The following is a 13,579-nucleotide window of genomic DNA, read 5'->3' on the forward strand; positions in this document are numbered from 1 at the left end:
ATATTGTAATATTTATTGTCATTTCAGTTCCCTTTTTATTTGACACTTTCACTTTTGTTCTTAGACATGGCAGCAGCCGGCTGTCACTTCTATGAGGATCAGTTTCTGTGTTCAATCTGTCTGGATGTGTTTACTGCTCCTGTCACCATCCCATGTGGACACAACTTCTGCAAGACCTGTATCACAAAACACTGGAATATTACTGTCCAGTGTCAATGTCCCATGTGTAAAGAGCTTTTTGACAAAAGGCCTAAACTGAGGGTCAACACTTTCATATCTGAGATGGCTGCTCAGTTCAGACAGTCAGTTCAAAAGAAAACCAGCAGCAGCTCAGAGCAACAACAAGCAAAGACAGGAGACGTTCTCTGTGACGTCTGTACTGAAACCAAACTGAAGGCCTTGAAGTCCTGCCTGGTGTGTCTGTCTTCATACTGTGAGACTCACCTGGAGCCTCATCAGAAAATCCCAGGCCTGAAAAGACACAAGCCGATCGATCCTGTGAAGAACCTGTAAGACAGAAACTGTGTCTCAGTTAAGGGGCTACATCCTAACGAAGGCTGCATTTGAAGACCGAATGCGTCACAGCGGCGCGGCCAAGGCTGTCTCATTTAGAAGGCTCCTCCAAATGCAGCCGAGAAATGTGACCTTCTCTTCTCGGATGGATGGATCCTTCACTGTCAAACCTATCCCAGAATGCATCTCGCACCAACCGGCAGAAGCGATGGTGGAGATTTCGAGCCAGGCTAAACTGTTGTGATTTTCGCTGTAGGACTGTTAACGTGTCACTTTCTTAAGTTTTAAGATTTTTTCAGGTGAGAAAGTAACAATTTAGATTCCCAATATGTGGTCAGTTTATCCAAATAACGCCTGTTTGTAAATCTGCTCGGACGTCAGACATGTGAGGAGCCGCTGACCGGGTGAAACCGGCCGATCATCTCAGCTGTTAGCAGCCTGACTCCTGAGATGATCAACAGGTCAACATCCGTGAAGTTTCATGTTTTTACTAGACAGAACAACAGCGCTGCCTCTGGGGCTCTTTATATTATTTATTTCATTTAGCATTCTTTACAACTATTTGCAACGTGAATAAAGTACATAAGACGGTGAACTGTGATTTATAAAGTGAAAAATATGTGCATTCGTGCGCACACATGGTTTTATAAATCTGATTATTTTTTGTGCGCGTGTACATTTTTAGTATGGATCCTACTCACTGTTTTATAAATGAGACCCCAGATATGTGTGTGTCAGTTTTGGACTGAGACAGATCAGAAAAGGCATCGTATTGTTCCTTTGGAGGAAGAATATAAAGGAAAGAAGGCTGAGCTGGGAAAGACAGAGACTGAAGTTCAGCGGATGATGATGATGATGATGAACTGTAGAGAGATGAAGGGATATCTAACCACGAGACACCACCGTTAATCACATTTTATATTACAGGTGAAAATAAGTTTTACTTTGTAATCTCAGTCTGAAATATAATCTGTCCACCTTGTGGTAAAGTCACCATAATCACCTGTAAACTGCAAGGATGCTACAAAACATAACTGGCTGACCTGCAGGAAGAGGTGGATGAATACTGGGAAGAGAGGAGGTTTCACAGTTAGCCTACATGTTTTACAGTAAATGAAACTGAAAGTAACTCAAGGAAACAGTGCAGCAGCAGTGAAGACAGGTGTCATTCTCAACAACAGACAACTGTGACTTCAAGCCTTCAGGTCAAAAATACAACAGACCCTCTGCACATCCGGTGAGTACAGTTGATAATATTCATTGTATTTTACAGTAATCAAAATAAAATCAGGAGAATACTCACACAACGACAACAATGCTAAAAAAGTGGCAGTTTTTTCTGTTAGGGCATTGGGAGGTGTCCTGTTGGTTGTCTTCCTAGATACTTTTCTCCTTATTGTTATTTGTTGGTTATAGATGGGTTTGTTTTGGGGATTTATTTCAACATGAATTTTGCTCATATTGTAACATAAACCGAATCACTGTGACGTCGCGCTAACAACAGCTGTCACTTCCGGGTAGACAACCGGCGGGGATATGTGAAATCGGCAATTTCGTTCATGTCCGTTGTCATTTGCAGCCGTAAATGTAACGTTTAAAGATATATAGTTAAACACGGTGGTCTGACCTATCTGATGTTTCTACTTATTTTATGTAGCCTACTGTGTTGCTTTGCTAGCATCTTTGATTTGTTTTGTTTTGTGGGGGTCAGCGGTAAAACCCGGAGCGGATTTTAAAATTTTCTTTATTTTATGTTTGTGAAACTGGATTGAACTGAACTGATTTGGGGTTATGGGGTAAACAAAACGGACTCGGTACCAAGTGGATTGAACTCTAACGCTATGGGATGAGTTACACACACACACACACACACACACACACACACACACTGAAAAACCCGAACCCTTCTCCACTCTGTCTTGTTACCCAGCACCTTGATACACAACAACATTTAACCATTTTCTCTTCAGTTGAGTGTATTTCTCAGTTCTTACTCCCCGTTTGCCATTAATTTGTATGTACGTGACGCTGAGGTTTTCTATCCGGAAGTTATTGTAAACAAATATTGTGATTGGTTCTGTTGTTCTGTCATTTCAGTGTTTTTATTTGACACTTTCACTTTCATTCTTAGACATGGCAGCAGCCAGCAGTCTCCTCTCTGAAGATCAGTTTCTGTGTTCCATCTGTCTGGATGTGTTCGCTGATCCTGTCACCATCCCATGTGGACACAACTTCTGCAAGACCTGCATCACAAAACACTGGGATACTAATGTCCAGTGTCAATGTCCCATGTGTAAAGAGCTTTTTGACAAAAGGCCTAAACTGAGGGTCAACACTTTCATATCTGAGATGGCTGCTCAGTTCAGACAGTCAGTTCAAAAGAAAACCAGCAGCAGCTCAGAACAACAAGAAGAAAAGGTAGAAGAAGTTCTCTGTGACGTCTGTACTGAAACCAAAGTGAAGGCTTTGAAGTCCTGCCTGGTGTGTCTGACTTCATACTGTGAGACTCACCTGGAGCTTCACCAGAAAATCACAGTTATGACAAGACATAAGCTGATTGATCCTGTGAAGAACCTAAAAGACAGAATGTGTAAGAAGCATGATCGACCTCTGGAGCTGTTCTGCAAGACTGACCAGATGTGTGTGTGTCAGTCCTGTGCTGAGTCAGATCACAAGCTTCATCACATCGTTCCTATGATAGAAGAATATGAAGGGAAGAAGGCTGAGCTGGGAAAGACAGAGACTGATGTTCAGCAGATGATTGAAGAGAGACGACTGAAGATTCAGCAGATCGAACAGTCAGTAAAGTTCAGCAAGGAAGATGCAGACAGAGAGACAGCAGCCAGTGTGCAGGTCTTCACTGATCTGATCCAGTCTGTTGAGAGAAGTCTGGCTCAGCTCATTGACATGATCGAGGAGAAGCAGAAAACAACAGAGAAACAGGCTGAAGGTTTCATCAAAGAGCTGGAAGAGGAAATCTCTGAGCTGATGAAGAGATGTACTGACGTGGAGCAGCTCTCACGCACTGAAGACCACCTCCAGTTCCTCCAAAGCTTCTCATCCCTGAACTCTGCTCCACCCACCAAAGACTGGACAGACGTCAGAGTTCAGTCATCATATGAGGAGCCTGTGAGGAGAGCTGTGGCTCAGCTGGAGGAGACACTCATTCAAGGGATTGAAAACCTGTGTGCCGCTGTTGAGCTGAAGAGGGTCCAGCAGTTTGCAGTGGATGTTACACTGGATCCTGATACAGCACATCCTCATCTCATCCTGTCTGATGATGGGAAACAAGTCAGTCATGGTGATGTAAAACAGAATCTTCCAGACAACCCAGAAAGATTTTTTCCTTGTTGTGCTGTCTTAGGAAAGCAAAGTTTTTCTTCAGGCAGATTCTACTATGAGGTTCAGGTTAAAGAGAAGACTGATTGGACTTTAGGAGTGGTTAGAGGGTCAATTAACAGGAAGGGGAAAATCGAACTGTTCCCCACAAATGGCTGTTGGACTATATGTCTGAGAAATGGATGTAACTATAAAGCTTTTGATGACACCCGTGTTCCTCTGTCTCTGAGGTCGACTCCTGAGAAGGTGGGGGTGTTTGTGGATTATGAGGAGGGTCTGGTCTCTTTTTACGATGCTGATGCTGCAGATCGTATCTACTCCTTTACTGGCTGTAACTTAACAGAAAAACTCTACATGATCTTTGGTCCTCGTGCTAATAATGGTGGTAAAAACTCTGCCCCTCTCATCATCTCTCCTGTCAATCACACTGATTAGACTAGACGAGGCAAGTTAATTTGTACTGCACTTTTCAATAACAATGCAATTTAAAGTGCTTTACGTGAGACATAAAAAGGCATTAGACTAATCATTTCATTTTCAAAAAAGATTCACTGTCATTCTGATTAGCCTGGTTATTGCTTTCTATGTTAGGTACAATTATTTATGTTGCTACAAGTCTATATTTAGGAAAGTTGTCTGCAACAATGTAAAATCACTGTTAATTATGAAAGCAACAAATAAAAAAGCTTTCATATGACTTTAAATATTGGTAACACATTTTATGATTGATTAATAATTCTGAAATCTAAATGTTTCTTATTGAAATTGTTTCTGAAAACAAATCAAATCAAATGGGGAAAACATTTTTGGTTGTATGTCTGAAAAGTGTTTTTATTCCTATGAGGTCATCAAACATTTGAGCACAGAACATATAGACTTTAGGCTACTTGGTACTTCTTCTCCACTACATTTCAGAGGCAAATATCGGACATTTTACTCCACTACAAAGTAGAGCAAAGTAACTAATAACTGGTGTTATTATTTACTTTGCTGATTAAGAGTTTACCTACATGCATTGTTATAGATTAAACAACTCAGTGGTATACAAATGCAAAATGGCGGCGTGCACAGAGGCAGCGGCTTTGTTCTCCTCTTACCAGTGCTGACATGCTGCCATCATTGGACATGTGCAGTATGTATTTATTTACATGTCACTTAAAGCCACTGACCATGTGCAGTATTTCTATAACAATCACACGTCATTCAACACCCCAACACACCATCACTCCACATCTATACACCACACCTTTACTGTACTTTTGCTGCTGATGCTTTTGCATCTCGTTAATTGTATTTCTGTTGTATTTTATCATTAATTGCTTTTTTATTCTTTGTAATGCTTATATTTTGTACTTATATTGCTTAGGTTCTGTACTTTATATCACTGACATTTTTATATTTCTGTCTTATTTATTCTTTGTAAATATATGTGAAGTAAATATGTGTGAAGTCTTAAATACAAATGCACCATTCGAGGTTGATGCAATTGCAATTTTGTTGTGCTTGTGTAATGACAATAAAGTTCTTGAATCTTGAATCAAAGAGTTCAAATTAGCTGTAACTTGACATGCTACAACATTAAAATGTTGCTCACATGTTAATGCATCAATGCACCAATAATCACTCTGAAAGTGGCCATTCAGCGTGAGTATTTTCACTATTGATACTTTAATTACATTGATACTGAATACTTCTGTGCGTATTTCAGTTAAATAACATTTTAAATAATTGACCTTTGCTTGCAATTTATTACTTTGCATTGCCGTATTACTTCTCTTACTTGTGTTAAAGAATCTGGACGCTTCCTCCACCACTGGCTATTAATGGCATGAGCTGAAGCCTCCATCATGGCCACCAGAGGGCATGATAGACCTGGAAATCCCCACTATAGGATCTGGTGAACTACTGGCAACAGAGATGTTCTGCATTAGCTGCAGTTTGCTAGTAGAGAGCAGCTCCTCTGTTCTTCTGTCTGGATGAGCTCAGCAACTCATACAACTTCAGACAGAGACCACACAGCACTGTCAGAAAAAATCTGAGAAGTCACACATGCAGCACTGGGTAACCATACACTGTAAAGATTCTCAGTGACACTGATTTCCATCTTGAATTTACTCCTAAAAGACCATACTGGTGATTCTGCAGTTCTGCTACTGTGCAAATGATTATTCTACATTCCTGCTAACTGCTTTTGCAAGTCATGCTGCAGTGCTTCATATTTTGAATATATTTTCCCTACTTTCCAGGCAGCTGTTGGTTTCCATTCATTTATTCTGTGGTATTTAATTAAACTTTCTTGGGCTTCATAATCTATCACAGTGAGCATCAAGTCTGCTTTAATTGTTGTCAGAGTTATATTATACTGGATAAAATATAGAATGAGCTTTTAAAATAAATTTTAAACTGCATTGATGTTCACTGTTACAAATTAAGAATATATGTAGCATATATATAGTATGTATGTGTATGCATATGTATATGTAGACTATATGTACATGATTTATAACTAAAACTCTATAACTTTGAAAAATACTGCAATAGTCAATAAAGTACCTTCAAAGTTATAAAAATACTTCCTCACTGTATGACAATGTCACCTGTCTTAAAGGACCATTACACTTCCATTCTGTTGCTATTTTGATAGCTGTATTATGTGACATGCTCCTAAGAATATCACTTACTTCCAGTTCCACATTAAGGAACATATTTGCATTAAAAATAACATTGAAGTGATATGATATTGGTTTTTAAGCTGTTATTATACTTCTATGAGGATATGACTTGTGTCTTTCAGTTTTTTAGTATTTAATAACTGCCACTGTATCTCATCTTCTTTCCTGTTTTCTCCACTGATAGAGATATCTAATCAAGAGACAGCACTGTTAATCATATATTATATTCCAGGTGAAAATAGGTTTTAATTTGTAATCTATGTGAAATATAATCTGTCCATTTTGTGGTGAAGTCACCATAATCACCTCTAAACTGAAAGGAGGACTCAAAACATAACTGGCTGACCTGCATGAAGACGTGGATGAGTACTGGGAAGAGAGGAGGTTCCACAGTCACATGTTTTACAGTAAATGAAACTGAAAGTAACTCAAGGCGACAGTACAGCAGCAGTGAAGACAGGCATCCTTCTCAATAAACAAAGAAACAACTGTGATTTCAGGCTTTCAGGTCAAAAATACAACAGACCTGCTGCACACTCGGTGAGTACAGTTGATAGAATTCATTGTATTTTACAGTAATTAAAAGGAAATCAGGAGAATATTCACCCAACGACAACAATGCTAAAAAAAAGTCTGACATAGTAGTTTTTTCTGTTAAGGCATCGTGGGGTTTCATACTGGTTGTCTTCCAAGATATTTTCCTTCTCACTTGTTGGTACTAGATGGGTTTACTGTAGATAAACTGAATTATTGCCCAGTCCTATTTCCCAGAATGTCTCAGTGATGTGCAACACAAGACTTGTTTTAACATGACTTTTGCTCATATTGTAATATTTCCTGTCATTTCATTGTTTTAATTTGACACTTTCACTTTTGTTATTAGACATGGCAGCAGCCAGCAGTCTCTTCTCTGAAGATCAGTTTCTGTGTTCCATCTGTCTGGATGTGTTTACTGATCCTGCCACTATCCCATGTGGACACAACTTCTGCAAGAACTGCATCACAAAACACTGGGATACTAATGTCCAGTGTCAATGTCCCATGTGTAAAGAGCTTTTTGACAAAAGGCCTAAACTGAGGGTCAACACTTTCATATCTGAGATGGCTGCTCAGTTCAGACAGTCAGTTCAAAAGAAAACCAGCAGCAGCTCAGAGCAACAACAAGCAAAGACAGGAGACGTTCTCTGTGACGTCTGTACTGAAACCAAACTGAAGGCCTTGAAGTCCTGCTTGGTGTGTCTGACTTCATACTGTGAGACTCACCTGGAGCCTCATCAGAGAATCCCAGGCCTGAAAAGACACAAGCTGATCAATCCTGTGAATAACCTGGAAGACAGAATGTGTAAGAAGCATGATCGACCTCTAGAGCTGTTCTGCAAGACTGACCAGATGTGTGTGTGTCATTTTTGCACTGAGACAAATCACAAAAGGCATCGTATTGTTTCTGTGGAGGAAGAATATAAAAATAAGAAGGCTGAGCTGGAAAAGAAAGAGACTGATGTTCAGCAGATGATCCAGGAGAGACAACTGAAGATTCAGCAGATCAAACAGTCAGTGAAGTTCAGCAAGGAAGATGCAGACAGAGAGACAGCAGCCAGTGTGCAGGTCTTCACTGCTCTGATCCAGTCTGTTGAGAGAAGTCTGACTGAGCTTATTGAGATGATTGAAGAGAAGCAGAAAACAACAGAGAAACAGGCTGAAGGTTTCATCAAAGAGCTGGAATATGAAATCTCTGAGCTGATGAAGAGAAGTGCTGAAGTGGAGCAGCTCTCACGCACTGAAGACCACCTCCAGTTCCTCCAAAGCTTCCCATACCTGAACCCTGCTCCACCCACCAAAGACTGGACAGAGGTCAGAGTTCACTCATCATATGAGGGGACTGTTAAGAGAGCTGTGGCTCAGCTGGAGGAGACAATTGATATAGAAGTGAGGAAGCTGTGTGCCGCTGTTGAGCTGAAGAGGGTCCAGCAGTTTGCAGTGGATGTGACTCTTGATCCTGAAACAGCACATCCTAATCTCATCCTGTCTGATGATGGGAAACAAGTCAGTCATAGTGATGTAAAACAGATTCTTACACCCAGTCCAAAAAGATTTTCCTGTTATTCTGTTTTAGGAAAGCAAAGTTTCTCTTCAGGAAGATTTTACTTTGAAGTTCAAGTTAAAGGGAAGACTGGCTGGGTTTTAGGAGTGGCCAGAGAGTCTGTCAACAAAAGGGAGCCCACATGTAGCACAGAGATTTGCTGCTGGTCTGTATTCTTGAACCATGGAACACGGTACGAAGCTTCTGGATCATCAGTCCATCTCCCTCTGAAGTCGAAACCTCAGAAGGTGGGGGTGTTTGTGGATTATGAGGAGGGTCTGGTCTCCTTTTATGACGTAGATGCCGCAGCTCTTATCTACTCCTTTAATGGCTGCAACTTCAAGGAGAAACTTTACCCATATTTCAATCCCCATGGAAATAAAGGTGGTAAAAACTCCACTCCCCTAATCATTTGTTCCATCCATCATGCTGATTAGACTAATCATAATCAGAGTCATTGATATGTAAATAACTAAATCACTTAGTTCAAATTCTGGCAGGTAGGTTTTTTTGGTGTTTTTTTATGTTTCTCATTACTACAGAAAAACCTCTAATTCAGGGATCAGACTACACAATATTTTTGTCTTTCATGATGGTCACCGTGTCAGATTAGGCAATCACAGTGCCATAAATTCTTTCTGTGTCTTGCTGTGGAGATTGGCAACACTATAAGTATGACCCCAATCAGTCATTGCATGCTGCCTTTCACGACCTTGCACAAGTTCATAGGCCATTAGAGGGGAGGGTCAAGAAATTGTCAATGATGGCTGGTTACAGAAGCGCTAAAAAGAAAAGAAAAAAAATGATTGCGGACCTATTCCTGGGTGTCTTGAAGAGGACAGTGTGGAGAGAGAGATCTTGAGATAACGGATGTGTTAACATCTCAAGAACATTATATAAATGTAGCTAGCTACCAGGTTTGCTGTATATAAACAGAAGGTCTCATGGAGGAAAAAATGATTGAGTTTTGGGAATTGTATACTCTGGTAAATGAAGATACAAAGATATGTTTTAATATCAGGTGGTTCACAATCACTATAACTGAAATCAAGAAAACTGCAGTTCTTTTCATTGAACACTGCCTCTGAAGTGACAGCATATGCACTATTTCTCACCAACATTTGTCTTTTTTGACTCTGTCATGGTACTCCCTCAAGGAAACATCAAAAAGGCAAGGGTATTGTTGTTACTGCTCAACACACATTTCTTCAGTTTTGTTGTTCCACCTGAGAGCAGCAACAGCAGCATCCCTCTTTCTCTTCATCATGTTTACATATGATCATATGATCATATTACATCTGTCATCCTATTGGTCAATGTCAAGAAACACATCGTAGGAGTTGTCAAACTAGGCAGGAAAATACTAAAATTCTGACATGCTAGACTTTTTGTCAGGGTGTCATGGGGTATCCCAGACGCCACATTGCTGTTCTTTGATTATGTCATACAACAAGGGGTAAAGATATCTGTTATTTGTTCCCGACGTTCATATTTGGGCCCAATGCTGGAAATTTGTTGCCGATCTGGCTGAATTCATGTAGTCTGATCCCAGCATAACCTGACATGCCTGGTGACCGTATGTCACATCCAACCCCATGCCTCCCACCTGCCTTCCAAGGACATCGATTTCAAGCCCACCAAGTTTGTCACCCACTGTGCCATCGATGGCAAGTTCATTCATTTAAGTGGGTTTTCCTTACTGCAAAATGTCTTTGAGTCATCTCAGTATTTTCATTGCTCAGGATTCTGGGTCAGTTTCTGATTTGGACCCATAGCTCATGATTGAGTGTTTGTTGTGGACATTGAAATTTGGGTAAATAAAACCCTTAAATTGCATTGTGTCTCTTGTGCCTGACCTGCTTGGTCCCTGACACATACATTTGCTATTAAATCAGACAGTGTTATATTTTACTGTGTGTGTCACTGTTTTCATTTTTTTGCTTAAAAAAAGTTAACAATGGATATATAAATAAAGTTGACTATTATCAATATTGTTGGATTTTTTTGGTGATATAACCATTTTCAATTGCCAGTTCTTTTATAAAAAATCATTGTGGTGATGTAAATTGTTAAACATACTATTGTGTGAGTCTATGAGTGGAGATATTTGATGAACATATTGTGTAAAAGCAATTGGAGTTACAATTATTGTTACTGTGAATTTTAATTAGAGGGAAATACCTTTCAAACTCAAGCAAACATTGTGGGAGTCTGTACAGTCAGTCCCCAGCTCTGTGAACTCCAGAAATTATTTTTCACTGACATCACAGATTATGGTCTCAAATCGTATTAAGTGTTTTGCTGAGTTGCTATATTCTTAAATTGAATTCCTTGTTAAATATGTACAATTCTCTGTATGCAGTTTTTTAACTGGCATGTGCACTGAGCTACAAATTATATGTACAAAGGGAATATTTAAAGGGGAAACACTGTAGTGCTCCTGGTAATACTCTTTAAATGAGTCATATAATTTACTTTTATTAGTTGTGGGAATGGAGGTTCTCTTAAAATGTTGATTATTTCAGGAATGATGTTATTTGAGTGCTGCGTCATAGGCAAGCTGGTTTGAACAGCCATCCATAAATCTAGGGTTAAGGTCACAGGTACTTAACTCTGAATGTGTGTGTGTGTGTGTGTGTGTGTGTGTGTGTGTGTGTGTGTTCTTGTGTGTGCATGTACGCACGTCTGTGAAGTTTAAAGTATTACTCTCCTTCACCCCTCTTGGACTCTGATAAAGGGTTTTTTGATGTTTGGAGCTGGAACTGAACTCATCAGAGGCAGTGGTGTGTGTTGTTTCACGTCATCAGGACGTCAGAGTTCAAGTTCAGCTTGTTGTTGAGTTTTTGAATACACCAATTTGGCAGGAGGCCAGAGCCTGAAAGTTAGGATTGTTATGTAGCATCCCAAAGGAAACTGGCAGGGCACTGAGGTAAACAAGGCACTGGTAATTTAAAAAAAAAAAAAAAAGATTATATATTAAAAAGATATTTAGTCATTCTTTTACCCCCTCATAGTGTAAAATAGCTAATCAATACCATTAAGTCCATTTTTACTTCAACTTCTGGCATTTGAGGCTTTCCAAACTCATTTTCAGGACTGTCCTCTAGCCAACGCAAACTTTATTACACTGCAGCAATTAAATGAGGTTCAGCTGACCTTACAGAAATATTTTGACATTTTGTGAAATATCCTTATTTGACTTCTTGCAGAGAGTTACATAAGATCCCTACCATTCTCATGTCTGTAGGATAAAAATGAAGCTACAGCCAGCAGCAGGTTAGTTTAGTTTAGCATAAAGACAGGAAACAGGGGGAAACAGCTAGCCTGGTTCTGGTTATGTCTTGCTTCTATAATCTGCACAAAAACCAAAGCGTAGAAATGACAAGCTGTGATTTTACAGGTGGTTATTGTGCAGGGTTATTGACTTGTTGTCTTGTTGTCTTGTTGTCACCAGGCAACCAGGAAGAGAGAGACTCCAAGAAGTCACTGCAGCTGCCCAAAAAATTTGTGAGTAGATCTCTTTAGTCAAACACAGACTTGATTAATGATTGTACAGTGGTTTCCCTGTCCTCAGAGAGAGAAACATGCTTTATTCCATTATTAAAAACCCAGGTTTGGTTTCCGTGCCAGTTGTTCTGCATGAGATTTAAAAGTAAGACAGCTATCTGACCAAATTCCCAAATATTTATTAGACTGAACAACTTCAATACCAGTATCATTAAGGCAGGCAGTATGGCAGGAATATCTAAAATGGAATGACATTTTGTCTTATCTGCATTCAGTACCAGTTAACGGTCCTGCAGAGATGTCTGAAGAATGTTAAAGGTAGACTGTAATCTCAAAACATATCTGGAGAAGTTGGAGAAGAGACATATGCATACAAGATTAAATCATTTGACCAAAAATTGATATATTACATCTGTATTGGAGTAATTATATTGTCTATCATAATCATATCATAAATAATAAGGGACCAAGCACAGAACCTTGTGGTACCCCACTCCCTCAGTTATACCTGCATGTTCAATATATACCGGAGTACAGATAGGTGACAAATTAAAAGAAAAACCAACATAAAGTGTCTTAGTAAGGTGTGGGGCCACCATGTGCTTCCAGAACAGCTTCAATGTGCCTTGGCATTGATTCTACAAGTCTCTGAACTCTACTGGAGGGATGAACACCATTCTTCCAAAAGATTTTCCCTCATTTGGTGTTTTGATGATGGTGGTGGAGAGCACTGACTAACGCATTGGTCCAAAATCTCCCATAGGTGTTCAATTGGGTTGAGATCTGGTGACTGTGAAGGCCATGGCATATGATTCACATCATTTTCATACTCATCAAAGCATTCAGTGACTCCTCATGTCCTGTGAATTGGGGCATTGTCATCCTGGAAGACACTACTCCCATCAGGACAGAAATGTTTCATCATAGGATAAAGGTGATGACCCAGAACAACTTTGTATTGATTTGCAGTGACCCTTCCCTCTAAGAGGACAAAGGGACCCAAACCATGCCAGCAAAATGCCCCCCACAGCATAACAGAGCCACCAGATCCCTTCACTGTAGGGGTCAATAATTCCGGCCTGTACCATTCTCTTGGTGTTGCCACACATGCACTTGTCCACTTGTCAACAATATGGTGAAGGATGACTCATTTTACCATATTACTTTTTTCCACATGTCTGTAGACCATCGCCTGTGGTTTTTGCACCACTGAACTCTCAAATGTGTATTCATCTTTGTAATGAAGGGTTTATGCACTGCCACCCTACTATAATATCTCTCTCTATGTAATTGTCTACGGACTATTCTTGCTGACAGTCTGATCACGTGCTGCATTGACATTCTTAGTCACCTGAGGAAAAGTTGCCCCAACAAACCCTCTTTCAAAGTCACTTAGACCTAGATCTTTTCATCTTGCCATCGTGATATAAAATCAGAATCAACTGGGCCTGCTCAGCATTTATATACA

The 13,579-nt window shown here is 39.8% G+C and overlaps 2 protein-coding genes across 3 annotated transcripts; both read left to right on the forward strand.

The window, feature by feature from the left end:
* The first annotated feature begins 500 nt into the window (after positions 1-500).
* LOC121890714 (E3 ubiquitin-protein ligase TRIM39-like) lies at positions 501-6,148 on the forward strand. Of its 2 annotated transcripts, XR_006093894.1 has the most exons (4): positions 501-812; positions 1,268-1,750; positions 2,645-5,496; positions 5,644-6,148. XR_006093894.1 is itself a non-coding variant. In XM_042403210.1 (3 exons), the coding sequence occupies exon 3, from the start codon at positions 2,647-2,649 to the stop codon at positions 4,285-4,287; it is 1,641 nt and encodes a 546-aa protein (XP_042259144.1). In that variant the 5' UTR covers positions 501-812; positions 1,268-1,750; positions 2,645-2,646; the 3' UTR covers positions 4,288-5,542. The 2 variants fall into 2 exon arrangements, 1 of the variants encoding a protein (XP_042259144.1); XM_042403210.1 differs by lacking the exon at positions 5,644-6,148 and having other exon boundaries at positions 2,645-5,542.
* Positions 6,149-6,970: 822 nt separating this feature from the next.
* LOC121890716 (E3 ubiquitin-protein ligase TRIM21-like) lies at positions 6,971-10,556 on the forward strand. Its single transcript, XM_042403211.1, has 2 exons — positions 6,971-7,064; positions 7,408-10,556. The coding sequence occupies exon 2, from the start codon at positions 7,410-7,412 to the stop codon at positions 9,039-9,041; it is 1,632 nt and encodes a 543-aa protein (XP_042259145.1). The 5' UTR covers positions 6,971-7,064; positions 7,408-7,409; the 3' UTR covers positions 9,042-10,556.
* Positions 10,557-13,579: the final 3,023 nt, after the last annotated feature.

Source organism: Thunnus maccoyii, chromosome 23 (assembly GCF_910596095.1).
Source record: "Thunnus maccoyii chromosome 23, fThuMac1.1, whole genome shotgun sequence".
In the NCBI taxonomy this organism is placed as follows: domain Eukaryota; kingdom Metazoa; phylum Chordata; class Actinopteri; order Scombriformes; family Scombridae; genus Thunnus; species Thunnus maccoyii.